The following is a 26,214-nucleotide window of genomic DNA, read 5'->3' as shown; positions in this document are numbered from 1 at the left end:
TTCACATGACAACACACAGTTCCTTGTCCTTTTTACCGTGCGGTCCTCTGGCGTGAACATGTCCACTCATCGCCAGGCTAGCCAAATTCGTGGATCCGCTCTTTCTCATCTTTTTGGAAATGTTCTTGGCCAACTCGCGATCGGTCAATCTGGCAAGACTCTTTTCATCGCCCTGCTGAGCCGCTTTTTTATACCAAAACTGGGCTTCTGCTTGGTTTTCTTGACAGCCTATGCCCTTTTGATAGAAATTGGCCAATGCAAATTGCGCCTTGGCCAAGTTACAAGCGGCTGCTCGTTTGGCCCATTCAAATGCTTCACCTTCGTCTTTGGGGAGGTAGGGGTCGGCGCCGACTAAATACCAGGCACACATCGAAAGCATGGCATTAGCGTCGCCGCCCAAGGCTGCCTGTGTATAGTAGTGGATCGAGAGATTGGCATCTTGAGGAATGATGCCCTCGGCATCTCCAAATTCATAGTGCGATCCAAGAATCGCTGCTGATTGCGTGTGGCCCAATGCAGCTGCTTGTGCATACAACTCCAACGCGTATTTTTTATCGGCGATAACGATATCTTCAAACCCGTTATAGTATAGTTTACCCAACTCAAACGGAGCCGCGGCCGTCAATTCGGTGGCAACATTGGTTGCTCGTGTCAACCATTTGATCCCCATCTTCTTGGTGTTCATGTCATTGGGCAACCCCATTCTGGCGTAGAAAGAATACACCCCGAGCTTGTACATGGCTGCAGGATGGTTTTTCGCAGCCGCGATCTTCAAATACTCAACAGCTTTGCGAGCATCACGACCGGTGCCCAACCCTTCCTCGTAACAGTACGAGGTACGATAGGCACTTTCAACATGACCATGCTTGGCGGCAGATTGAAATAGTATAAATGCTTCTCTATTTTCCACCTTGTCTAGTGCTCCTGAACTATAAGCATCGGCCAACAAGTACTGAGCTTCAACGTACCCTTTATCCGAAAGCCTTTTCAAATAATAGACAGCTTCTTTAAGTAAAGATCTTCTCAATTTTTTCTCATTGCCTTCCAATTCAATATTGGCGAAATCTATCGATTTATTCTTCTTGTGCCCGGTTGCCTTGTTGCCATCTTTGTTGTCTCTGGCATCCAATTTTCTCGGTGAGTTGGGCAATGGTGGGCTGCTTTCACCCGATGACTGAGATGATGTGGCCGATGCATTTGAGATATTTGCCTCCAGGGCAACAATCAATGCAGTTTGTAACATGTACTGAGCATATTGGAACAAGACATTGGGGTCGTTTGATTTCTTGGCATTTTTGCGATACAATTCCAATGTCTTGATTCTAGGCATCAAATGCTGAGAATTGGACCCCAAATACTGTTGAAGCACGTTTTGATTAAAATCAACCATTGATGAGTTATCATTTCTTTCGTAAAAAAACGATGATGTAGAAGACACTGATCGATTATGACCAAACTTGCTAACCGAAGGTGTGCTCAAGTTATTTTCCGACCTACTAAACATTTGATTATCCAAGGACAAATTGTTTGCTGGAGGCTGATTATTGGAATTGAGATTCAAGTTGGTTACCGATGACGCTGAAGATAACGGGTTCGAAGGTGGTGAGACAATCACGCCATCTCGACCAGCGAAAACTGGCGGTGGTGTTGAGGCTTCGTAGTCAGGATAGGGGCTGCCACTGATATTTCTGCCATTGGTGATGCCGATTTTAGGCGATTGTAAAAATGCAGATTGGTCAAATGATTGGATTTGTACTGGTGAGTTGATTGCTTGAGACTTTGCCCCGTAGTTTAACTCATCGGATGAAGCAATACTGGACACGTTGGGCAAATTGGGTATCAAGTGAGCTGGCAAACTCACGCCACCAAATGAGCTTCCACTTCCATTAGTTACACTGCGTTGTTGTTGTTGTTGTTGTTGAGGTTGATGATACAGTGCCTCCCTGCTCTGAGACAAGCTTCCATATTGCTGCAAGGGCGACTGTTGTTGTTGAACTTGTTGTTCGTTGCCATATTGCTGTACTTGTGGATTGTTATGCCCCGCTTGCCTCTGACCTCGTAGATAATGCTTCTCAAACTGACTGTGGCTATTGTTGTTGTTGTTGTTGTTGATGTGATGATTATGATGGGGAAGATGATGAGGATGGTTGGATATTTGTAAATCGTCAATACCAGAAGTGACTTCGGTCATACTTGGCGAGCTATCCGAAGGGTCACTTTGGCTATTGCTCGCAGCCACGTTGAAATCCAGCAATGGATACGGGGCCGAAGATGGGGCCGAGGAAACCTGGCGATAAGGATGTTGAGCGGCTGTAGTCATGGTGGGTTGGATTTCCTCTGTTCTGATTCGAACGAATAATGGACTAAATGGAGTTTTAATAAATTTAATATGCACTGATGACGGATGAGTTATAGGTGGAAGGGGCTGCCTCTATTTTTTCCCCTTTGAATATTGGTTTGTTTCTAGCGGCAGAAACCGACGATGCTCTTGGCTGCTGGCTGGCGGTTGTCTTGATCTGATGAATTGTGTTGTTGTAAAAGAAAGAAAGCTCCTTCTGAATGTTGTTGTAAAAGAAAGAAAGCTCCTTCTGAATGTTGTTGTAAAAAAAGTTGAATTTTTGAAACAGTCTGTATAGTAACAGCGTGTGCTAACAGTGTATTATGGTGATGGTTTTAAAAAATTTGGTCCTGTTTTGATTTGATTCCCCTGCGAGTTCTGTTTCTCTTTCTTTAAGAAAAAAAATTGCACGTGACTCTTTGTAAATTTCTCAACTAAGTTGGGCTTGGAAAGGAGAATCAAAGATGAGGTGTCGATGCACGGTTAATTGATAAAAATCCACTTGCAGATGGATCACTGGATAGATCAAAGAGTGGTTGGACGGAAGCGGTCAAATTGGTGACTCTTGTCTTGTGACTGCAACCCGCGTGTTATCGTAGTAGCAGTAGTAGTGGTATTGGGACTCTTCGATATTATGGTATTTTGTTATGTTTTATGTTTCCTGCGTGGTGGCTATGGGAGGCAAAAAAGGAACCGTTGCTGCTGGTGCAAAGTAGATATATATATGTGTGTATATATATAAATATCGAGGTGGTGAACGTCGGTTGCAGCAGCAGTGATATATATGGATCAGTCGCTTTGAAAAGTGCTGGTGCTTCTCTAAAAGTGGGTGGAATTGGTAGTAGTCGTAGCAATATTGGTGATGATGCCCAACTCTATTTATCAATTTTTTTTTTCTCTCCTCTCCCCGTCTCTCCTGGATATTATTTATCAGTCGCACTACGGCGCGCTCTTCGTGGTGGTGCTAGTGCCAGTGGTGGCGGTAGCAGAGCGCCTGTCGGGAAAAAGAATTAAATATTTTCCCACGCAACGACGAAGAAAAATCCTTGCTCCAACCAAATTGGGTCTAATTTTATCTTCCTCCAGCTTTCCGCTTCAATTCAAACAAGACACACCAACAGTTGTTTCGAGAAAGTGACCTAGCTTTGCTCTTTAGGATGTAGTGCCAGGGCTAGTGGCAGTGGCAGTGGTGTTGGTGCTATTGCCAGGCGAAAGAATGCTGGAACAGAAAATACGCCACACTCGTTTGATTCGTGCTTGTCTGGCAATCTCAATCTCAAAATATTTATCTACTGGAAACGAAACTGTAGATAGAACTGAGAAATCTTGACTGCTTCTAGTAAAATACGGCAGCTTTTATGACGTAGTTGGAGGAAAGTATATAGTGTATCTCCCCTTTCTTCTGCTTAGTTTTTTTTTTTTTCTTCTTCTTTACTCCAAACTACTAACTGAATGTAAATGGACAGGGAGTCGGTTGGTTGGTTCTTTGGTTGGAAAGGGAGTAGGACTCAGAAGTTTTTTAAAGAAATTTTCCAATTCAGTCAAACAGAAGAAGAAGAAGAAGCAACGTTGATAGAAAAAGCAGGGCATTTAAACGTGGTTATATTCTAAAAATGAATAAACTACAACGACAACGAAACCTCATCTCCTTTTTTTTTTTTTAAAAAAAAAGGGATTTAAAACCGATTAGCAAGCACGAAGCATTGTTGATTTATTGCTTCTGCTTTCGAAAGGGAGAGACACAACTCGGTGGTAACTTATTGCTCGCACACAACCCTTCTCGTGTGTTTTGCATGTTTAATTCGCCTCGGACTCCCTTCACCAGAACCACACAAGTGTAGGTAGAACTGTATATACATGTGCGCCACCGGTCCCTTTAAGTTAAATGACAAACTGTTTTTCTTTGTTTTTTGGCCATACGTGGAATCGCTTAAAAAGAAGGGAAACTAACCCTACTCGCAATGACCCTGCCCGAAACCCCCCAATTCCACAAGCAACAAGCCCCCACGTACACAGCACCTACACACCGTGTAGCACGTAGCACCTCACCCCTACCACGCAACACGAGATGCGTTATTTGCTTTGTTTTTTGTTTTTTTGGGTCCGTTTTCCCAGATTATCGAATCCATCTCTTTCTTCTTCACCGTGCAAGATCTCATTCTCTCTCTCGCTGGGAGATCTATGGCTGTAGATTGTTGCTTGCTGGCTTGGGTGCGAATCTCGAACCTAGGCCAAACTGAGGCTCACACACATTTCCCAATCAAACAATGCAAATACGAGCACCCCCCTCCCTTTCCCCTAACGTGTGTCTCGTAATTTATTTGTTTAGTTCGAGACGGCCAACTTGTGTTTATACGTCGATCTCTCTACTTTTGCCTCGTTTTATCTCCTTTTTCTTTTTTGTTTCACCTCCGCCGGCTCGTCGTCGTATTCGAGCCGAATGGGCCGCTCAGGTAAAGGCAAAAATGCAAACGAAATAAACAAAAAGAAAAAGAAAGAAAGAGAGTGTCAATTTAGGCAAGATTGATTCCGCTTGGGGTCGGCTGGGCCAGTGGCTCTTGATATACGAAGTGGAATATAAGCCTTGGTAGCTGCTGACGCGAAATAGCTAATCGTTGAACAACGTTCCTCTTGCCTTTTGGTCAGGGATCAGAGAGCAACGATTTTTTGGTTCGGTTTGTTGGTCGAGTCGAAGAGATCTAAGTACCAGCACTCCCCACCATGCTGTCTTCGCGCTGTGGTTGTGGGTGTCGGTATTATCTATACTTCCCTCTCGTATATTCCCTCGCTGTTAACCAAAAGGAGGATTATATTTTTTTAAAAAATGAGAAAATGACGTGTGTGCCTTTTTTTCGAAAGAGAGACTTTTCCGTTCTTTTGAGATCAAATGCAACCAGCACTCTGACCACCACCACCACCACACTGTCTACGATATCTACGCTGTCCACACTACCACCAATTGCCACCACAACACCAAGACAAGTTTCAGATATAATTTACTCTTAACTTTGTCGAGTTTTTTTGCTTTTTTGCTTTTTCGTTTTTTTTTTTCTTTTCCAAATTATGACGTAGTTGTTCAGTTCAACCCAGCTCAGCTCAGTTCAGTTCAATTCACTCCAATTCAGTTCAGCTCAGTGGTATCAAACTCTCATGAGGTTTATACTAGCCAGAGAAACTGGAATTTTAGCGTTCTGTTCTATTTTTGAACAACCCCCCCTTTTTTCCCTGTATCATAGCTCAATCGAGCCAGAGTCTCTTTTTCCCATCAGGTGGAAAAATCTACAGTTTCAAGTTTAATCTTTGGAAAATTGCAGTTACCAGTCATCGTTCCCACTCGGCATCAGCCCTAATCGGATCTTGAACAAAACGAACAAACGAATAAAACGAAAAAACGCACAAGCGCAGGGTGTGGCGGTTCTTTTCCCCCCCCCCCTCTCTTTTCTGTACTGAGAAGCAGTTGTGAGATCTTGGTATCCTGAAGTGTTATGTTTATGCCTTGGTTGAGAAATCGAAAGATGCAGTAGTGCTTATGCTGGTGTTTGAATCATGCCTCTCTCCACGCAGCAAGCCGGGATGACCAATAACCCCCATGTTCCCTTGGCCCCTTGGCTCGAGCCAGCAGGACAAGTCCAGAGTCTAGAGCCTAGCCCGGGGTTAAAACGTGGGTCGCCACATTGACGATAGGTAAAAAAAGAAGTGTAAGCTAGAGGCCGTCGTGTGTAATATGTGGCCACCCCGGCCTGGATGAATCAGCCACAACATGCGCCGCAAATAAAATAATTACTTACTTTTCAGTATTTCACATCTGCGAGGTTTCAACTGCAACTATCGAAGATAACATCAAGAGTGAGTATGTTGAAATTTGATATTGCTCAAGTATTGCATTCTTTGCATTCTTTGCTTTTTTGTTTTCGAATTTTGAGACGCTTGCTTACTGGCTTGCACGCATCTTCATGCAACCTTCTTTCTGGTTCAAAGTTGCAATTAGCGCAGCAATGGACCCTGAACCCCCCTGGAAAACTCTCTTTCAAGTAAGTAGATTCTCCCTGTTTCAGTTCTCCGTCTTTGCTGCACTTTGTAGTGAAACATGCAACTCAATGGCAGTATTTCGTTTTTTGAGTTCGGTAAGCCTGCCCTGGGGTAGGTCTCTATATTGCGAAACTGCAAAATTGCGAGATTGAATTAAATCTGGCAGATTTTACAAAGGGTGCTGCGAGTCATTCCTGTACAGGTATGTATGTTTTTTTGGGGGGGAGGCATCTCCACTAAAGATTTAAAAAATATACCTTTCATGCCGTGTAGAGACTGTGGTGGCACTTTCCACGGGCGATGCAAAATACGCACTCGCCCCATACTCGCCAACCGCGAATCTGAGCCACGATAGGAACAGGTCCATATGTAATTGGAGATCAGTGGCCCACGACACAATCGAAATTGAGATTTTGTTTCGTTTTGCGGTGGAGTCGTTCAAGACTGCCAGCTCTCGTAATATTTTGCACATTGAAGCTATTCAACGGAAAATTGATCAGATTTTAAAACGGCTGCAAAATGACTTTCTGTACACTTCTATACGTGATTTGGTGGTTTTTCTGCATCGCACGCGTGGGGATTAAACAAACAGAATCTCGGCACCAACGGCGAAACAGCAAAACCCAACGAGACCATATACTCTCGAAACTGCACTATACGCGTCGACATCTCGTACAACCGGAACTCCCCCTTTTCGTTCTTATTGCCACTCCAAAGCGACTCTCCCAACGCCGAGGCCCGTGGCCAGATCTTACCTGTCAACACGGCAAAGTCAACTTGCTCCGACCACAAGACCGCCTCTGCACCAACAACGAGCTCTTGCTCGCTCTGAGTCAAGTTGCTCAAAAAATCAAACGTGTAGATCCTCTGCCATGTTTTATACGGACCGCACCAACTACCTCCCTTGCAGGTATTGAACTCGACATTTTGCGACGCGTCAATGTACCGCCAGTCGTTGGTCAAGAATCCGCCGTAGCCGCAGTCGAGGTAGAGGTGGTCCGACAGCGACACAATCACGTTGTATCCGCGCAGAGTCAAGTTCTTGACACCCGATACTTCGTGCCAGGTCTGGAGCGTCACGTTGCTCGGTAAGGACTCGACCGCGCCATCGGACAACAACACGTCGTCCCACATCACCAATTGTCTCCCTGGGACGGAGTTGTATATCGGCAATGCGCGATCAATGTAATGCTGTGTGATATCGCTCAAGGTTGCATTGTCGTACCATGAGTTCGGGTAGCAATCTTTCTGAAGCTCGTCGTTGCCCACGTGGAAGTAGTGGTCGTGGAAGAGATTGCTCAACTCGTGGTAAACGTCGCCAATGACGAAATACGTCTCGTTGTTCATGATGTTCAATTGGCCCGGCGGAGGCTCAACGGCAGCGTCAGTCCAGAACACATCGGCACATTCCACGATATCAGGGTCGACTTTTCTCCATCCGGCTCGAGCGTGTCCGGGCATGTCGATCTCGGGAACCAATCGCACCCCACGCGACCTGGCAAAGTTCACTACGTTGAGCACGTCTTTCTGCGTATACACCTCTCTCGCGGAATAAGCATCTTGAGTCATCTCGGGGTGGCTCGCGATCTCCACCGGCCAGCTCTGCGAATCCACCAAATGCCAATGTAAGGTGTTCATCTTGGAAAGTGCCATGAGCTCTATCTGCTCCATGATCTTGTTTACTGGTAGAAAATTCCGAGCTGAGTCGACCATGAGCCCGCGGTGTTTGAAGAGCGGGTAGTCTTGAATATGCACATACTGTTCTACGAAGTATTGACCGCATTGGTAAACTACCATTTGCTGTAGTGTAGTTAGTGCATGCAACGTACCCCAAATGGTCTCACTGGAGATGTTGATCCCACCTTCGTCAATGTGGAGCTCGTAGGACTCGTCGACCCCGAATTGCAAATCAGCGTCATAGTCTGCAATAGCCACGGTGACGACATTCGGAGCCTGCGCTTTTGACTCGGGACAATGTGACGTGACGTTCAGGTACAAGTATGGCGACCATTTAACGGTTTTGATGTCAGCGACGGCTCTCTCGAACGCTCCCTGGACCAAGCTATTGCTAATGCCCTCCCCACCTTCCAACTCTTTCAATTCAATTGCGTCCAAGTCAAGGACAATTGCGCTATCGCCGAACCATGTCACGTTATGAGGCCGAGGTAACGGATCAACAGAGATTGCAAACACCACCCTGCTGCATAATAAAATGTACCAAACGAGACCAAACATTTTTCAAACCTAATTTAATTGCTGATACCAGCGCAGGGCAGGGCAAGAAAAATCACTGTACCGCTAGCTGGCTCCTTGCAAAACCGCAAGATGGTTCTCTCGTTTCTTTATATATAATTGAATCTACCGTTTGTCCTTTTCTGGCATTGAAATCTGCTGATAAGACCACCCAAAGATTCTTCCCTGCAATCAATGTATGGGTTTGTTATAGCCAATTCCGTGTCCAAAATGGGGCGCAACCATGTTACATGCGTCATGGAATCCCCAGGTTTTCTCGTGGAAACACCAAAGGCGATTTCATCAACAATCAAACAATCAAACAATTGAAAGCAAGCTCGCTTGATAAGCCAGTCGAGGCGTGTTTTGGTGTTTATCATGGGCTATGTCTCTACTGTTTCTCCATTCTTCAATTCCGTTTTTTTGACTCCTTACGACCATGTTACATGCGTCGTCGCAGTCGTATGACCATAAACTCAGATTAAATGAGATTTATCGGATTGAGATTGGCGAATTGGGAGAAATTCATACTGAATCCAGATGTCTTGGTTGATCGCAATTAGTTTTTGATTCTTGTGTTTTCCCTGGAACTCATGGAAAATTGTACTTGTTGTTGCTTGGTTGCACAAGTGGAAGATATTTTCAAACTCTTACTTGTTGCTAGGGTCCAACCTCTTGCTTATTGACACCAGGGTTTATCGCGGTAATATTCTCTACAATTAGTAACCGGGGTGCTAGGTACTGGATACTAGTTGACAGATCGATTCCGTATCTATTTTTCAGATCACGGTGGTTTCAAAACTCCCAACAACTGTGACTAAATCATGACGTTTGCTCTAGTATTAGGTATATTATACAGACATAAAAAAGCATTTACTACTACTACTACAACAACAACAACAACATCCTGTTAACCTCTTCTAAGTATACTGAAATATGCCGCAATGACAGCAGCAATAGCAACACCCGCTAATCCCAATATGCCACCCCCGCTCAACAAATTTCTAACAAGTCCGTTATGATTAGCTGAGGCAGCAGCAGTTTCCAACATCGCCATTCTCTTTTCGTGCTCAACAAGAATTCTAGCTCTATCCTCCGGATCTAATTTATCTAATTGTGAAAAATCAATAGGCTGTTCCGCCAAAATACCATCCTGGTACATCCCCAAATTGGCACCACCTCCACGACCACCGCCGGCACCGCCAGCACCGCCGTGACAATTACTGCTATTCAACGCTTTCAACTTCTCCTCGGCTTCAGCCTGGGCTCGTTTAGCCAACTCCTGCTTGTTCAGCACAACTACATCGGGGAACTGTTTGGTGAACCTGGGGTTTTCCTTAATGTTCCATTGCAAGCTTTCCCGAGCTAGTTTCCGCTTAACGTTATCCGAAGTCGTGATAGAGCCAGTAGTGGACTCGTCGCCGGTCATGAAACTAAGCAACCCAGTCAAAATCGTAGCTACGCTCCAGGCGGGGTTCCATGTATCAGGGTGATAATCACTCATGCTCAAACATAATCTCTGGTTCGTGGCAAAGCGTCCATTGGGGGTGATTATCGATATTGAAGGAGGCTTGAACGGGTATTCTTGAGGGAAACGCAACATTCCGTGGTATTGGCCCAGTTCAAATGGGGTATTTGTTGGTCCCGTTATTATATAGTGCCATTCCAAGATGTTTTCGTCATTGGGCTTTGCGGTTATAAACGGCGGCGGGGTCGTCTGGATCGACTTGTATTCTTTGCTTAATCGTCTTTGAGATTGTCTGGACGCCATTACGATGGTGGAAATAGTGTCGTTAGTGTATTACGAAGGGAAGAAAAGGTTGCGCTAAAATTGGTTGTTGGTATTGGTGTTGGTGGGGGAAAAAACTGTTCAAATTTCGATTATAAAAAACTCCTGAATGCTGGATGCAAATACAAAGAACTTGTTGATTCACTAACTTATGAAGAAAATGGATCGAGTGAAAAGCAAAAAAAAAAGGGATTGTTTTTCAAGATCTAGGCGCTGCTTTGAGATATTGAGGTTGTATTTCCAGAGATAGTTTGGTGATGAGGAATGATGGGTGTTGGGTGTGAGAGAGTATGTATATATATATTGCCGAAATTTATCCGCACACTATCTTTAGCAGTTACTCCTATTTTTCTTTTTCATTTCCATTTTCGGGTTTTTGGTCAAAGCCTCATTTCTAGCGGCTTCTTATCATCCTACGAACAAACACATCGATACATCTATATCTACGTAGGTATCTCCAAGATGAAAAGTGTCGCCTGCCTCTTTCTAGCAGGGCTTTTGGCCGATGGCGTAAATCAAGCTCACGTCAACCAAGTATTCTATCTCACTGTCAACACCCTGTCTTTGTCTCAATTCGCCACGTGACAACTTGCCCGTGATTTCACCCGTGCAATGACTTTCAATAAAGCTTGCCGGTTGCCAGATCCAAGCACGAAACTCTCTTGCGCTACTAACGTTGGTCAACTCGGAGATATTGGCCAACGTGTGATTGAGCTTATCGACTTTCAATCCACCCATATGCTGCACGGCATGGCTCAAAACAGCAGGATTCAGGGGATCCGCACCTACTCTCTCAACATCCTCGTTATAAAAATCCACAATGAATAGCCAACCTCCGGGACGTAAGAAAGTTGCCAATTTCTTGGTAACTTGTTCATAATTGTGAATATGGTGATATGAAAGTGTGCATACTATAGCATCAAAGTGACTTTCAAATTGCTCGCTGAGTTGCGGTTGCAATTCAGCATCCAAGATGTCGTATTGATACGATCTCATGTCGATTTCCAGCGAGCTGTTGATCTTGGTGGCTCTGTTGTTGAAATATTGTAAAAATGCTGCACCAATGTCAATACCGACAATTTCAGATTGTTGGCCTTGCGCTGTCAAATACGGCACAAACAACTCGGTGACCATCCCCGTGCCACATGCGAAATCCAACAACTTCATTCCGGGACGGAAAATGGCATGCGGGTACTCCTTGAGGTATGTCTTGGGGTCCGGTAAGGACGACTCGATCGAAAACCCACCGTTGAACTTGTCGGGATTGCCAACAATCACACTTGATTCCTCGGGTGTTTTTCTCTTTACTGGCTTATCGTGTACGTTTAGTTCAAGGAGATATTTCACAAACAATATAGCTAGGAGCTGTTGACTCTCACGTTGCTCATACTTTTTGGCAAATTCCTCATCGAATGATGCGATGTTGGCCTTGATTGCCTCCTCGTGTGATCCACTCATGAAAAAAGAAAACTTTTATTTGGTATATTAAGGGAAAAGTAACAGCTTTTGGAGATTTTTGAAATACCGGGAAAAAAACAGCTTCCAATGGAGGTTGTGGATGATTGGGTTTGGTTTTTATATGTGTGTGGATGTGTATGTGTAGGTGTATGTGAATTTTCAGCAGAGTCGTGGAGGCACGATCTTTATGGCGCGAGAATAATGAAGGGCATCGGCAACCTGGAACGGCCCCCGTGTTTTCCTCGTGGGGTAACAACTCCGCCAAAGAAGTAGAAAATAAATTTTTGCAAACCCGGCGGAGAAAGCCCACCAGGTTGGAAAGCAGTCGGTTTACAAACAATACAATACCACTCATTGGATAGTGTTTAAAGAAGAAAAAGAATTCGTCTCTAGAAGGACAATTTATAAGCAACTCAATTGCTGTGCATCTTGGCCAATTCTGCTGGGAAAAACTCCATCTCAGTCCAGGTCTTTCTCAAATACGCCTCAATCTCCTTCAACGCCGCAACGGTTTCCTCTTTTCTAAACTTACCCCTCACCTATTTTCCACGGCACTCCCGCTTAACCAAATCCAATTTTGTCTTGAGTAAATCTGCGCGATATATAACCCACTCGCCATAGTATCATGGTACCGAGAACCAAAGTATCGACCAACTTGGCATCAGCTGGTCTGTAGCTAGCCGCCATCGTGATCCGTTCGCTTACACCTTGCGGTGTAGGGCAAACTAAAAAGCTCGATCAAGCGGCCTTGTAAGATGCAGGCTGAGCCTTGGATGGGGCCCGAGACTCTAGTGACTGAGCCATCACCCTTGCGCAACATGGTCTCACCGCCAATCATCTGCCCCGTGTCGCTCAACATCAAGACACATACCAATGGATGCGAATCGTGGTGCCAGCCAACTATAGCCGGAACCTCATCACCATCCTCCTCCTCCTCATCAGCAGTGGCAATTTCTCGCGTGTGATGGACTCGTTCTTCAGCCGCCACATCGTGACTTTTCAAACAGATGTTGGTATGAACAATTTCATAGTCCATCGCTATCGCAAGCTCGACGCTCGCCATGCGCGACACGAGCTCCATAGTCTTGGGGTTGGTCCATACTTCGTAAATGAAGCGACAGATGATTTCGCCTCTTGACTTTGCGGCGCCGCTGAATACAACAGTCCAGCCCACTAGTGGAATTGCTCCAAAAGTTTCCTTTTGGAGCAACGCTGCTCGGATGATGTCTACTGCTTCTTGAGTAAAGAGCGGGAAAGGGTGGTCAGTCAGGCCGATGTTGCCCAATTGGTTTGCAAGCCCGCTTTTGCCCATTCTTACCCTTCTCGTGGAGTTGTATTCATCCCTAGCTTCTGGCGAAGCATAGTATTGCAAGAGTGGATATCGGGGTTGAACTTTGGTGGTGGGGTAGCGAGCGGGGGGATTTGCGTGTATTCCGCCTTGAGGTTGGAGCAGTAGGTTGATTCGGGGATCTTTTTATGGATATTTCCATCTGTATATGTTTTGCAAGACTGAAGCTGTAGCCATTTTTTTCTTTTCTTTATTTTGAAAGGTATTAATTTAGGTGGGAAACTTGATTCTCGAGAGTCTACGATGTTAGGCGGTATTTGTACCAGTCGACGCAATTGCTGCGAAATCACAAAGTCGCGAAATTTTGCAACAGAAAAAAAAAAAAAAAAAAGGGGGGGGACGAGAAGTGTGAGATTTTGATAGAAAAGCAGTAGTGCCATGCATGCATTTTGGAATTTGGACATGTGTTGATAGATAAGGAATACCAATTGCGATTTGATTTTGCGTTCAAAGGCGACGGGATGTTGTTTCCTTTCCATCTTGCTAACACGAATTTTGAACGAGAACAGGAACTGGAAGTACTTTCCATGAGATATGTTGACTTCTAGCGTCCGTCCTCTCCTTTAAAGGGATCAATGTGGCAATATTTTGCATCCAAGAAAAGAAAAATATGTTCTTGACGTTGTGCGATGATTATCATGAATCCAGGGCCACCTGGAAACTGAAGAGTTTCGTGAACTTGTGCATCGGTTTCCGCACTCATTCGATTTGAATCTACTGATAGATTGGCTACCATTGGGGGAAGGATTATTGGTGTCCTTATTTATTGATTTTCGTTCACTCGAGTCAATTCATAGCCGGACAATTTTCCTTCCTTTTTTTGGCTGAGACTCACTTGTCCGGGGATTTGCTTCTCTGTCTCTATCTCGGGCGAATATTCTCAATGACTCTTAGTTGAGATTACTGTGCTCGACAAGCGATGCTTACAAAAGCTAGCTATATAGAACTATACCCCTCCAAAGTGGTGTCACGGTATTTCAACTTTGTTTGCGGCATTTGAGGGGAAATCAAAGAAGTTCTTCTCGAAAAGATTTGCAACTAATTTAACAGAGAAAGAGGGGAAGAAGAAAAGAGGAGATGGCTGTAGAAGAAAAGGGGAGAATTAGAGAGAGCGGGAGGGCAGTTATGTATGGCGATTTTCCCAAACGAAAGAAAGAAACGAGCCATACGTTTGGAAGCTACACGAGAGGAGATGTTTAGTTGACCGTGCTTCAGCACCAACACCACCGTCTTCGATTCGCAGTTATGGTGCTGTTAAAATTGCCGTGGCTGGCAAAGTTGCTCTCTCATCTTGATGTAGTGAGGTTGTCCGGCTCCGACATGGAATAGAGGTTTGCCTCGGCTTAATAATCAAAAGCACAACCGTACCTAACGAGGCCTGCAATGAAAGGGAGCTTTCGTATATATATATACATCGAGAAGAGTCTTGGAGTTTAATCGGGACTAGTTTGCTAAAATCCGGTCAATACTTTTTGGTACCATCAGACTGTGATGTAAAATGCGCATTACCAATCGGGTGATCTTTTTTTTCTATTTGGTATTCTCTTTTTGGGAAATTTTTTCTTTCTTTTTTTGGCCCCTTGTGGGGCTGGAGTCGCTTGGCTGTGAACAAGTTGAGGATTCATCAAGTATGCCCCAAATGCAAACGTGCCAGTCTGAGCTATGTCAGGTCCCAATCATACACCGCTTTGAAGTGACAGAATAGCTGTCAATCCAGACCATTTGACTTGCCTTACACAACTGAATCGTGTCGTTTGTTGATCTGTCAAAGACCTCAATAGCAGTTGAGCAGTATTTTTTCACGAGAGAAATATTATCAGAACCTAAGAAAGGTGGACATTGAAAAATTGAAAGTCGAAACTGTAAAGGCTTTTCTCGGTTTTTTTTTTTTGCTAATCTCCGTCGGAATAACTAACTTTATAGTTTAAATCAACATCATCATTGTCTTCTCAAAAATTTTAGGCCTGACTAAATAGGACCCTAAGCCTCAGAATTAGTTTGATCGGAGAGCGAACGAAGGATTTCTTGATCACGAACGGCGTAAACGTTTTGAGAAAAAGCCATTAGCATATCCCCCTTTCTGTGGATAGAGCAGCAACATTTTGTAGAAATCTGCCCCCGATGTGGATGACTCAAAACATTAGCCGTGCAAGGGCTGGATGGTCATTTCTTGTATTTCATCGAAGATGCACAACCACCTCTGTTGACAATTTTTAAACCGTACATTTCCTTCCCGCTTGATGCACTATGGAGACTCATGGTATTGTGAGAGAGGGGTCATTTACGGCGGGCCACATCTAAACGACATTCTTCCTCTATCTCTATTTTTGTTTTTTGTTTTTTTTTGGGGGGGGGGGGGGGGCAGCAATGCACCCAACGAAACTAAATCCACCTTCGACTTTTGTATGAACTTATGGTTGTACTAAAGCCATCCGTAGCTTTTTAAACAGAACACAACAATCATTCGGAAAGAACTAGTCCTATAGCCGAGTGGAAACTTCAATCTCTATGCAAAGGTCTGTATCGCTCTCTCTTTCAGGAACCACAGCCGTTTTATTATAGTTAAGAAACAAAAAAAAAACACAGGAAAAAATGAGATAATCCGTGGGAATGTCCGAGGAGAAAGACAAGTAACAGTGGCGCTAGCAGACGACCAACATGTTGAGCAACTAATTTCAACTCTAAAACCGATGACTTAGGAAGTCATATATCCCTTTCTCGGTATATTATTGCCAACAATATACCTGGGCTCGACAGAGACAGGCATCTTGAAACAACCTACTGCACTTTCTCACACTTGCTGCGAAAAATTTGAAAGGCGGCAAAAAAAAAAAAAACAAATTCCGACACACGCATTAGGAAATATGCCTTTTACTACATCACGAGCCACACGTATACGCTGCAATTACCTTGACAATCACTTATTAAATGATAAGCAGACCCAAAAAAAGCCTAACAGCAACAGCAATTTATCAATTTACGTGGGCAAGATTATGGGATTGAGCTTTCTTGAACCACTTTTTTTCTTTTTTTATTTGGGTAAATTTGCAGCTTTGCATTTTTTTGGGGCTTTTTGGAGGGAGAGGATGAAGCTGAAGTGTTTGACAGCATGCCGTTCTCGAGGCACCTTATATTACGCCCAATTTCCCCTTTGATCCGCCCCCTACCTCAGGTGAGCTTGAGCATTTGTTCGATATTGCTTGAGGGAATCCTTAATGGTGCTGTTGTTTACTTGTTGAAGCATACTAGCTGAAAGATTCAAAAAAGCCAACCAGGCCTGCACGTGTTCATCCCGAGGACCATCCTAGCATTTCCAGAAATACTCAAGAGAAATCAAGAGAAATCAAGAGAAATCATCAGTTCATATTCATAAAGCCATCAACACTTGACTGGAATGCTTTCCCCTTCTGTTTTTTTGTTTTTTGTTTCAGTTTTTGGGAAAAAAGTTGTCCTTCGTCTAAAACACACTGCATCATGCTGGAACTTTCAGGAAATGAATATTATTACACGGCATCCACGGGGTTGGTGCATCTAATCTACTCCCTTACCGATGGAGCCGCATTGGGCTCAGGGATCATCAACTTGGTTGGGTTTGCCCACAACTTGATAGGTCCAGAAGTGCCCCCGGTGATAGTCACCAATGCCATTTCAATATTAAACAACTTGTTTGGAAGCTATCCTACTCGAGTGGATTTCATACCCTCGATTGTCCTTAGTGCGTTATTTGGCCTAATTATGTTTGCCCATATAATCGTGCTCGTCATCAATGAGTCCAGGGGACATCATTTCTACATTTCATACATTTGGATCGTGTACTCGGCCATGAAAGTCGTTGGGTTTGCGTTGAGAGCACGCTGGTCTCAGGATATAATAAAGGTGAATCTCGGCTTGGCCGGCGAAGTGTTTTTAATTGTGCCTACTATAATCATTGTGCTGGCCAATTTGATTTTAGCGCAACGGTTGTTCACCTGGAGACACCCCGTGGGTGGTTCGAGGAAATTGTTTTGGGGGTTCGTAATTGTCACGTATCTTTTCGTGTTGATCCTAATTGCCATCACAATTTTGGCTTCATTCGTGCCGTATTTGAACTACATCAGTCTAAGGTCGTATAAATCGTGGATTGCCACGGTGCAATTTACATCAATCTTGGTTATAGTGTATTCATTAACCGCGGTTGCCTTGATCGGCTTGAGTTTCTGGTTGCCCACTAAAAAGGATGAGTTGAGATACACTTATCAGCCGTGGTGGATTGAGAGTTTTGCTCCGTTTTATTTCCCCGAAAAGGGAGCAGCTCAAAGGGCAGCTGCTGGGTTCATGAAGCGAAACTCGAATCACAGGCATGCCACACGAGTCATTGCTGCGACGCACCACCATTTCCACAGTGTCAAAGGCTTGACCAACCAGCGTGGCGACTTGAAGCATAACGTGTCGATGGGGTTGTTGATTATAACCACCACTTTGATCTTGATTGGTGCCATTGGCAGGGCCATTGTTGTGTTCCAAGCAAGAGAAGATAGATACAAAAGTCCCGCGGCAAGCATTTGGTTTATGTATGTTTGCTGGGGTATTTTTGAAGTCATTATAAATGTGCTTTATATAGTTGGAAGAGTCGACTTACGATTCTACAGACCGGATAGATTACCGCAGGAGGTGCGAAGTATCGTTACGACAGACCAGAGTTATTATCCAAGTTCAGACGAGGAAGAAGATGGATTCCATAGAGACAAGCCTGAAACATTTGCTAAACTACAGGATAAAAGTGCACCTGGATGCAAGCAACCACGAGTTGTCAACAAGAACTCTTCCAATGCATACGGTGGACCGCAAACGGAAAGTGACGACGTATACACCTATGATCCGAAATACCAAGACTCAACGCTTGATGATGATGACTCTGGCAACTTTTATGATGACGATGAGGATGTGGATGACATCGACGATTGGGATTTCACCGTGCCCAAGACGGCGAAAGTCATCATCTCAAGTTCAGATGAGGATCATAGCAAAGTTAATGATTACAACAAGGACAAAAGTCTGAAACGATCTGGTTCAAGTCCTGATGATTCAGAATTTAATTTTTGATTGAACAAAAGAAAACGAAAAAGAAAATTAACTGGATTGAAACATGAATGCAACTTTTTAGGTCTAGTCTAGCATCTTTTATTAGTTTTTTTTTTTTTTTGAGGACTTGAAAGGCGGCGAATGTTTGTATTTCTGACTTACAAGTCTACAAGGGGGGAAAACTAATTTTTTGAAAAGTTGAAAAATGTGAATAAATAAAATATTCTCATTCTAAACCAAGTCCTTCTTATACATCTTGGCAACTTCCTCCTCGGTCAACTCCATCTCTTTATAAGTCTTGGCCAAATACTCTTCAATGTCCTTTAAGGTCTTGATAGTTTCTTCTTTGTTGAATCTGCCCTTGTCACCTTCGCCGCGACACTCCTTCTTTACCAAGTCCAACTTCTCCTTCATCAACTCCACGCGGTATCCAACCCATTGTCCGTAAAACTCGTTATATCTCGAACCATAGTTGACTTCAGGTTTTGCAGTGCTCAAAATTGAAGTGTCAGCCAACTTTGGGTTGCGAGCTCTGTAGCTGGTAACCATGGTGATACGCTCACTGACGCCCTGGGGACTAGGAGCCAAGTGTTCAATCAATCGACCTTGCAACACGCAAGCTGAGCCTTGAGTTGGACCAGGCACAATGGCAACATTGCCAAAGGTGTCCTCGTCGGTGTCGGTGGACTTTGTCTTGCCCATACGGAACATGGTCTCGCCGCCAATCATGTTGGTGGTGTCGCTCAACATCAAGACACATACAAAGGGGTACGAGTCGTTATGCCATCCGACAACAGCGGGGATATCTTTACCATCCAGAGACATGGACCTGCCAGTCTTGGAATCAAGCAAGCTGCGTTGATGCTTGAGCTTCTCTTCAAACGCTTCATCTTCGCTCTTGAGTGAGATGTTGGTATGGGCAATTTCGTAATCCATGATAATCTCCAACTCGATGCCCGCCATTTGCGAAACCAACGCCATGGTCTTGGGGTGGGTCCACGCGGCATAAGTGAAGGGGCACACAATGCCATCTTCGTTGCTCTTGACGTAGCCACGCAAAGTGCAATCCATTCCACTGGTGGAGTTGAAGCAATAACGTGCATATTTCAAAAAAGTGTCCCGTTGCAAAACCTCCGACCTCATAATGTCAACGGCCTCCTGGGTGAAAAGCGGGAACGGATCGCTGACTCCAATGGGGCTGATGCTGCCTGGCTTATCATCGTGGCCCAACTCCTTGAGAGTGATTCTTTTCGTGCTGTGGTATTTTTCCTTGGCTTGTGGCGAAGCAAAGTAATTCAAATGGACATCGGGGTTAAAAGTTGTTGCCTTTTGAGGGACTGGGATGTTTTGGTAAGTTGCAGCTAACTTGTCATCGTATGTTGAAGCTGGAATGGTTTTATGGATGTTCCCGTCGAGAACATTTTGCAAGACCGAAGTTGACGCCATTGTGAGGTGGGAAAACGGTGGAAAATGGGGACAAAATACAAAGGTGGAGCTGAATTTAGTCTATAAGAAGCGACAAAGATCCTTTATATATATATAGATCTGTATATATAATTTGACGGTTGACGTGGTGTGCAAAGATGAGCTGGTGAAAGGATTTAGGAAGGAATAAAGGGGTATTTATGCTGTTGGTGAGTTACGGGGTAGGGAGCATTTGGGGGTGGTTGGGGGTCTAGATTTGATAGATAAGATACAAAAAAAAATACACCAACAAAGTGCCGTGTTTTTGTTTTTTTGTCGTTTCGGGTTTCGAATTTTGCAACCAGTTCAAGAAAAAGATACCAATGAGCTCAAAACCACCAGTCATGGCAAGGAATGCCCTGGAGATATGGAGATGGCTTGCTCTAGATGAAACAAGGAGATGGATTTTGAGTTTCATGAGTCTCATTAGGGGTAATGAGGGTCATGAGGGTCGATCTCGGTAGTAAGGCCAACTCTGTTGCCTACGAATCAAAGCCAGATTGCCGAAAATCACTCCTCACCCACAAACAGCGCGGCATAATACTCAGTAGTTTGTGTGTATTCCCCGACTCTCAAGTTAGGAGAGAAGGTGTGTGTTTTATTACCACTCGTCCCGAATTGCAGACGAAGAAGAAGGTAGAAAACGAAACGAACAATCTGCTAAACGCAAAACGAGATGCGCAATTTGAGCAGATGTGAATCTCCACCAGATCCGCCCCTTCTCCAACCCCCGCAAAATCGAGCTCATTTCAAGCTCCTTCAGACACAAAAGCTGGCTCTAGCGATGAGCACCGGGGTGGTGACATACACTGCGATCGTTCGGTTTATGGATGTTTTCATCTTTCGAGGCAAGAATAGCAACACAAACAGAAAGTCGCGAGACGCATATTTTCGCCAAATTAGGTATGATTTTCTTTATTCTTTGTGGGTGCAAACCAACCCTTGTTCCAATTCTGCTAGGGAAAAAAAGGGGGCGGGTGTTGGAGAGAGGAAATTGGTTGTCTGTCTCCAGTTTGCAACTTTATCCTCCCTTTATTGGCCCAAACTTTACAACAACACTTGCTTGTTTCATCTGTTGAGGGAGGAGGGGGGAAGAAGAGGAAAGGACTTGGAGATAGTCAAACATACCCAATTCCAATTAAAAATTCCCAGTGTCTGTTGATAGGAAACGGTGCATGGTTTGGAAAGTTCCTCCCGTTGGTGCTATCTTTTGAAAAACGGGCAAGATAACGGAAAAAATAAAGGGGAACAAAACGAAACATGCTTCATTTTGTTTGAAGCCGGTGCTGTTGTTGTCTAAGCTGAGCTTCGCCACAATAGAGAAATAGAGAGCAAGAGAATGTACGGGTGAGTGTTTGGCCGTGGTGAAGTTTGCTTATCTATCAAATCTAGAGCGCAATTTCTCTTATCTATCGATTCTAAAATTCCCCCCCCCCCCTTATAAGCAAAGCAGAAAAGCCCCTTAACTCAGAATCTTTCTGAACAACTCCAACATCATTTAAGAGATTCAAAATCTTCCTTTCCTAGCGACCCATCACAATTTCCCATAACTTTCTACTTGTCATCAAGAGTCTTAAACATAAAAGATTGTAATAAATTTTCTTCTTCAGAATCAACAGCTATGTCGAGGGTGGGTATTTTACAGAGCGTGTACGACGGAAACATACACAAGAAGATCTCCGCGGCAGCCTACGATTCAAACTTGCATACCACATACACCCAAATCCCCCAGCAGACACCAAAGCCAACGTTCAACCCCGAGAAGCACTTGCAATACTACGCCACCTCCACCGGTAAAGCGCAATATGACGAGACAAAGAGAATCACGATGGCGCAACTCGGGCACGGCTCGAAACCCAACCAGATCAGCCCCATTGGAGTCAGCGATCCGTTCCCGCTTTTCACCCAGGAGGCCGTTGACATTATGAGGTCGGAGGTTTTGCAACGGGACAATTTCTTGAAGTATGCTCGCTACAGCTTCAACTCCACCTCAGGGTTAGATTCCGTGGTGCGCGGATACGTCAAGACGGAAGGGGTGGTTAATTGCCCCTTTATATATCAAGCTTGGACCCACCCAACGACCACTGAGTTGGTGTCGCGCATGGCTGGCGTTGACCTTGATGTGATTATGGACTACGAGATTGCGCAAGTGAATGTATCGATGCGGGATCAGGATACGGTAATTGAAGAGGTGAAGAAAGTTGAGCGGAGTATGAGTGAGGGCAGCAGTGAGATTCCTGCTGTTGTGGGCTGGCATCATGATTCCTACCCCTTTGTATGTGTTTTGATGTTGAGTGAGACCACCAACATGATTGGCGGCGAAACCAGTTTGCGCATGGGCCATGATATTAGCGGTGGTGGTGATGGCAATATGTTTGGCAAAGTGGCCGTTGTGCCTGGTCCGCAACGCGGGTCAGCTTGCGTGTTGCAAGGCCGCCTAATCGAGCACATTGCCCCCGCTCCTCAAGGTGTAAGCGAGCGTATCACGATGGTTACTTCGTACCGCGCTCGCGGGGCTAGTTTGCCCGATACCAGCGTCTTGGGCACTGTTAAACCCGAAGTCAATTTCGGGTCGAGGTATAACGAGTTTTACCAGGAATGGATTGGCTATAGAGCCGATTTGATGAAGGACAAGTTGGACTTGATCAAGACCAATTGTCGTGGCAAGGCGGGCAATGGCAAGTTTGACAAGACCAAAACTATCGAGGCATTAAAGGAAGTGGAGGCGTATTTGAAAACGACCTACGAGGAAATGGTGTTGACCCCGGAGGAAGAGGCAAAGATGTACAGAAAGGGTTCGATTGTTTAGTTTATAATAATAGTATATTTTAGAGGTTTAATAATAAAGAGGTTAGTCTGTTTTTCTTTGGATCCAGATTGGCGTTCGAGATGCTACGATCTGTCTCGAGTAATCTTAGAATAGGGTATATGCCGTGTGTGTGGAAAGGGGAAGGAGGAAGGGAAAAGGGATCTAGTGACACACACACACACAACTACTGGATCATCACGTGTTCAAAGAGCGACTTGGGTTGCGGCCATACAGGAGAGGTTAACCTACTGGTGTCGACTGAAAGAGTCATAACGTAACTCACTCCCCCTTTTCCTCTATCCCCCCAGGCCTCAACAGAGAACAGCATTCACGAATCATTCCAATGTTAGAATTAAATGTTTATAAGCAAAAGAAAAACAGGTACCTCTCTATATTCTTTACTTTCTTCTCTCGGCCCAACCATCGGCCTTTTTCCTTCCCCTCACCCTTATAATCTAATGACAACACAATTTTGAAAAGAATCCCTTGTGTTCTTCAGCGTCTTCCTCCACATGTTGCTGCTGTTGCTGATAGTGGTTCATGTTATAGCCTTCGTACTTGTTACCACCATTAGCATCGACTCCACTGCCACTCAATAACTCATTGCCTTCACCGGGTCTAACGGGCATCGACTCTTGCTTGATTGGTGGCAAAGGTCTATTCACCAAATGCTGTAATTTTTGTTGATGTAATTGAGCTGCTGATAATTGCTGTTGCAGTTGTTGGTTCTGTAATTGGTGCTGCTGTTGTTGTTGCAACTGTTGTTGCTGCTGTTGTTGTAATTGTTGTTGTTGTTGAGCTGATTGTTGTTGTTGCTGCTGCTGTTGTTGTTGTTGTTGCTGTTGTTGTTGAGCTGATTGTTGTTGCCTGCTTCTTCTTTGATCGCGGTGTCTTCTTTCACGTTCATTGGGCGGGTTTGGGTGACCATACCCGTGCAAGTTTGGCTTCTTGTTGATTTGCGCATCCCATCCTTTACCTCCGTTTAAATGCATCCAGTCGTAATCGCCGTCGCACGATTGTCCCAAGTCGTCCAATATTGACACAAATAGCATTCTATATTCTTCGTATGGCGGCTCTGCGTCAAAGGGCAAAGATCTCACCGAGTCCAAGTATTCGGCAAACTGGGTAGGCAACCCATCGCAAAGGGTAACAGCCGGGGTAGTTCTCTTTTTGTCGCCAATTTTTTCATACTTTTGCTTATTTGTTGGTGCTTTCAAACCTTGCCATGGCAACTGGCCTCTTAAAAAATAGAAAAACACATGGCCCAATGCCTCCAAGTCATCTCTTCTCGATTGTTCTCTACCCAAGTGGGTGTTGATTGACATATAACGAGCAGTGCCACTCAACGACTTCTTTTCTCTATATGGAATGTGCTGTTTAGTTCTTGGATCACGGTACTGCTTTGCCATGCCAAAGTCAATCAAATGGACATTGTTTTCATCGGGCAATCCTTGTCTTCCTATAAGGAAATTGTCGGGTTTAATATCTCTATAAATTAAATCGTGGCGATGGACTTCTTCAACTAGTGACAACATTTGGATGGCAACTTGCACCACCGTTTTAACGGAAAATCGTCTTCCACACCAGTCAAACAAATCTTCCAAGGAAGGGCCCAACAAGTCAATCACGAGAATGTTATGTAACCCTTCTTGGCCAAAATAATAGGCATTGGGGATTCCCAGGCACCCCTGTAGATGTTTATAGGTTCTATATTCATCTCTCAACTGCGGCGCTTCGGTTTTCCTAGGCTCAAACTTGATGGCCACAGGCACTCCATTGATGATATTGGTTCCTTCAAAGATAACACCAAATGAGCCTTCGCCAATCTTCTTGCCGATCTTATAGTGCAACCCAACCACAGACGAGTTGGAATTGTTGGCGGCTGCGGACGAGGACGAGTTAGCAGCCACCACCGCGGCATTTGAGTTCGAGTTCAAGTTGTTGCCTCCGTTCACGTGGTGGTTCATGTTGTAGTTTGCTGCTGCTGCTGCTGCTGACGTTGTCGTGGCACCAAGGGCTTGTGCTTGTTTTGAGGATGATAAAATTGGATTATGTGACGCTTGAGCAGCTGCTAATGCTGCTGGGTTTGTTGCTGTTGCTACTCGATTTGACATGTATTCGTTGCGTTAGTCAGTCTGCCAAATATTCTTGCGACTACTAGTTTCTAAAGTGTTTGAAGTGTGGAGTTGTTGCAAATGTAGCAAAAAATTTCCGTGGGTGGGGGTGATTGGTTGAGTTTTGTTTTTTTTTTTGTGATACCTCTAGTCAACAAATGGACGGTGTACTAGTGCCAGTGCCTCTTCTCCCTCTCTAGAATCGGGGGAATTTGACCGACAAACGATGCTCTTTTGAAACTGTATAACAACCGTCTACAAGGCAACAAACAGAGGCAGTTTTTTTTTTTTTTCGGGGGATGTTTTCTCGAGTTTTGCGTGGAAGGTTCGCTGGTGTGTTGAGTTGTGTTGAAGAAAGGAGATTTTTCTTTTTTCCTTTAATGGACCGCAGTCTGCTTGAACGGGTTCTCCTTTTTGGGCGAGGCAGGCAGCAGTTTTCACTCTCTTTCCACGTTGCTGGTGATGATTACGAGTAGTAGCAGTAGGCAGGTGAATCGAGTGTTGAAGAGTGGATGAGTCAGGAGAGAGGGGAGTGGGCTGGGTGTGGGATATGTGTATTATATTACTTGTTGGTGTTTGCTGGAGCCAGTTGGAAAAATCTCGTTCATTTTTTTTTCCCTCTTCTATGGCTAGCGGGCAACGTACAAGGCACACCTTTCTCTGGAACAACTTTGTACAGATTTGCACATTTCGCAACAGTAGCTTATTATTACTGCTGCTGGTGTTAACCCGGGCTGTGAAAGAGAGGTGGAAGAGGGGGAGAGGGGGAAATACAGAGGATCTTGTCTCTCTCGCATGATTATTGATAGCTCTGTCAGTTGATTGCCGCAAAATACGAGGATGCGTACAAATGTCAAGCTCTTTTCTATTCTGGGTCGACGAACATCCTATATGCCCAACAACTTACCCAAGTCCCATTCAAGTTGGAGCTCTACCTCCCTTTCCCTGTAGCATTTCTTCTCAATTTGAGAGCCCAGGTTGTTGCTTTTGTTGTTGAGAGCAACAGATCTTGACTTGACCGGGCAATACTCTAGTCTGTCAATCAGGTAGATTCAAACTAAAAAGGAAAAAAAAAAAAAAAGAACTAAATTATTAGATCGTCATCGCCACCGCCGTCACCAACACCATCACTAGTACTAGCACCACTGCTGTTGCTGTTGTAGGAAAATAGGCAAGAACTCGCTCACCATCGCTGCCTCGATCAAAAAGAAGAAAAATCAACAGGCTAATGGACGTGAATAATCTCGATTGCAATCAAGGCGTACACAAATTTGGCAAACTTTACGCAGGGCTCTTATTCTCCAACAAACAAAACCGGGCGGATTATGAAAAAAAAAAAGGGGGAGGAAAGGGGGGTTGGTCAAAACGCGGAGGAGGAAGAGCCTCCTACCGAGCTCATTGGCTCTCCCTCTCTCACAAACACATACGACGCTGGGGGGCAACTCTGCGGGCAACTCTGGGGGAATCCATCTATACGATGTGTTCAAATTTCCTTTCCCGATTGAGTCAAATTACTTGTTCTGTTTTGTTTTTTTAATGATGGCCCGATTAGTTCTCTCGTGCGGCTGAGTG

At 44.6% G+C, this 26,214-nt stretch overlaps 9 protein-coding genes across 9 annotated transcripts; 2 read left to right on the top strand and 7 right to left on the bottom strand. All coding sequences in view use genetic code 12, as the record gives it.

Moving 5' to 3' along the window:
* Nucleotide 1: 1 nt before the first annotated feature.
* LODBEIA_P33890 (uncharacterized protein) lies at nucleotides 2-2,320 on the bottom strand (the record flags this gene model as incomplete). The annotated part of the gene is made up of 1 exon (XM_066973493.1): nucleotides 2-2,320. The coding sequence occupies one exon, from the start codon at nucleotides 2,318-2,320 to the stop codon at nucleotides 2-4; it is 2,319 nt and encodes a 772-aa protein (XP_066830327.1).
* A 4,584-nt stretch (nucleotides 2,321-6,904) lies between these two features.
* LODBEIA_P33880 (uncharacterized protein) lies at nucleotides 6,905-8,602 on the bottom strand (the record flags this gene model as incomplete). Its single annotated transcript, XM_066973492.1, has 1 exon — nucleotides 6,905-8,602. The coding sequence occupies one exon, from the start codon at nucleotides 8,600-8,602 to the stop codon at nucleotides 6,905-6,907; it is 1,698 nt and encodes a 565-aa protein (XP_066830326.1).
* Nucleotides 8,603-9,509: 907 nt separating this feature from the next.
* LODBEIA_P33870 (uncharacterized protein) lies at nucleotides 9,510-10,370 on the bottom strand (the record flags this gene model as incomplete). The annotated part of the gene is made up of 1 exon (XM_066973491.1): nucleotides 9,510-10,370. The coding sequence occupies one exon, from the start codon at nucleotides 10,368-10,370 to the stop codon at nucleotides 9,510-9,512; it is 861 nt and encodes a 286-aa protein (XP_066830325.1).
* A 504-nt stretch (nucleotides 10,371-10,874) lies between these two features.
* On the bottom strand, nucleotides 10,875-11,846 carry LODBEIA_P33860 (uncharacterized protein; the record flags this gene model as incomplete). The annotated part of the gene is made up of 1 exon (XM_066973490.1): nucleotides 10,875-11,846. The coding sequence occupies one exon, from the start codon at nucleotides 11,844-11,846 to the stop codon at nucleotides 10,875-10,877; it is 972 nt and encodes a 323-aa protein (XP_066830324.1).
* A 676-nt stretch (nucleotides 11,847-12,522) lies between these two features.
* On the bottom strand, nucleotides 12,523-13,158 carry LODBEIA_P33850 (uncharacterized protein; the record flags this gene model as incomplete). Its single annotated transcript, XM_066973489.1, has 1 exon — nucleotides 12,523-13,158. The coding sequence occupies one exon, from the start codon at nucleotides 13,156-13,158 to the stop codon at nucleotides 12,523-12,525; it is 636 nt and encodes a 211-aa protein (XP_066830323.1).
* Nucleotides 13,159-16,668: 3,510 nt separating this feature from the next.
* On the top strand, nucleotides 16,669-18,276 carry LODBEIA_P33840 (uncharacterized protein; the record flags this gene model as incomplete). Its single annotated transcript, XM_066973488.1, has 1 exon — nucleotides 16,669-18,276. One exon carries the CDS (start codon nucleotides 16,669-16,671, stop codon nucleotides 18,274-18,276), a length of 1,608 nt encoding a protein of 535 aa, XP_066830322.1.
* Nucleotides 18,277-18,486: 210 nt separating this feature from the next.
* LODBEIA_P33830 (uncharacterized protein) lies at nucleotides 18,487-19,701 on the bottom strand (the record flags this gene model as incomplete). The annotated part of the gene is made up of 1 exon (XM_066973487.1): nucleotides 18,487-19,701. The coding sequence occupies one exon, from the start codon at nucleotides 19,699-19,701 to the stop codon at nucleotides 18,487-18,489; it is 1,215 nt and encodes a 404-aa protein (XP_066830321.1).
* A 1,639-nt stretch (nucleotides 19,702-21,340) lies between these two features.
* On the top strand, nucleotides 21,341-22,528 carry LODBEIA_P33820 (uncharacterized protein; the record flags this gene model as incomplete). Its single annotated transcript, XM_066973486.1, has 1 exon — nucleotides 21,341-22,528. The coding sequence occupies one exon, from the start codon at nucleotides 21,341-21,343 to the stop codon at nucleotides 22,526-22,528; it is 1,188 nt and encodes a 395-aa protein (XP_066830320.1).
* Nucleotides 22,529-22,983: 455 nt separating this feature from the next.
* On the bottom strand, nucleotides 22,984-24,642 carry LODBEIA_P33810 (uncharacterized protein; the record flags this gene model as incomplete). The annotated part of the gene is made up of 1 exon (XM_066973485.1): nucleotides 22,984-24,642. The coding sequence occupies one exon, from the start codon at nucleotides 24,640-24,642 to the stop codon at nucleotides 22,984-22,986; it is 1,659 nt and encodes a 552-aa protein (XP_066830319.1).
* Between the last annotated feature and the right edge of the window lie 1,572 nt (nucleotides 24,643-26,214).

This window comes from Lodderomyces beijingensis (genome assembly GCF_963989305.1).
Source record: "Lodderomyces beijingensis strain CBS 14171 genome assembly, chromosome: 4".
In the NCBI taxonomy this organism is placed as follows: Eukaryota; Fungi; Ascomycota; class Pichiomycetes; order Serinales; family Debaryomycetaceae; genus Lodderomyces; species Lodderomyces beijingensis.
Note: the sequence above shows the minus strand (reverse complement) of the source record. Positions and strands in the feature narration are given on the sequence as shown.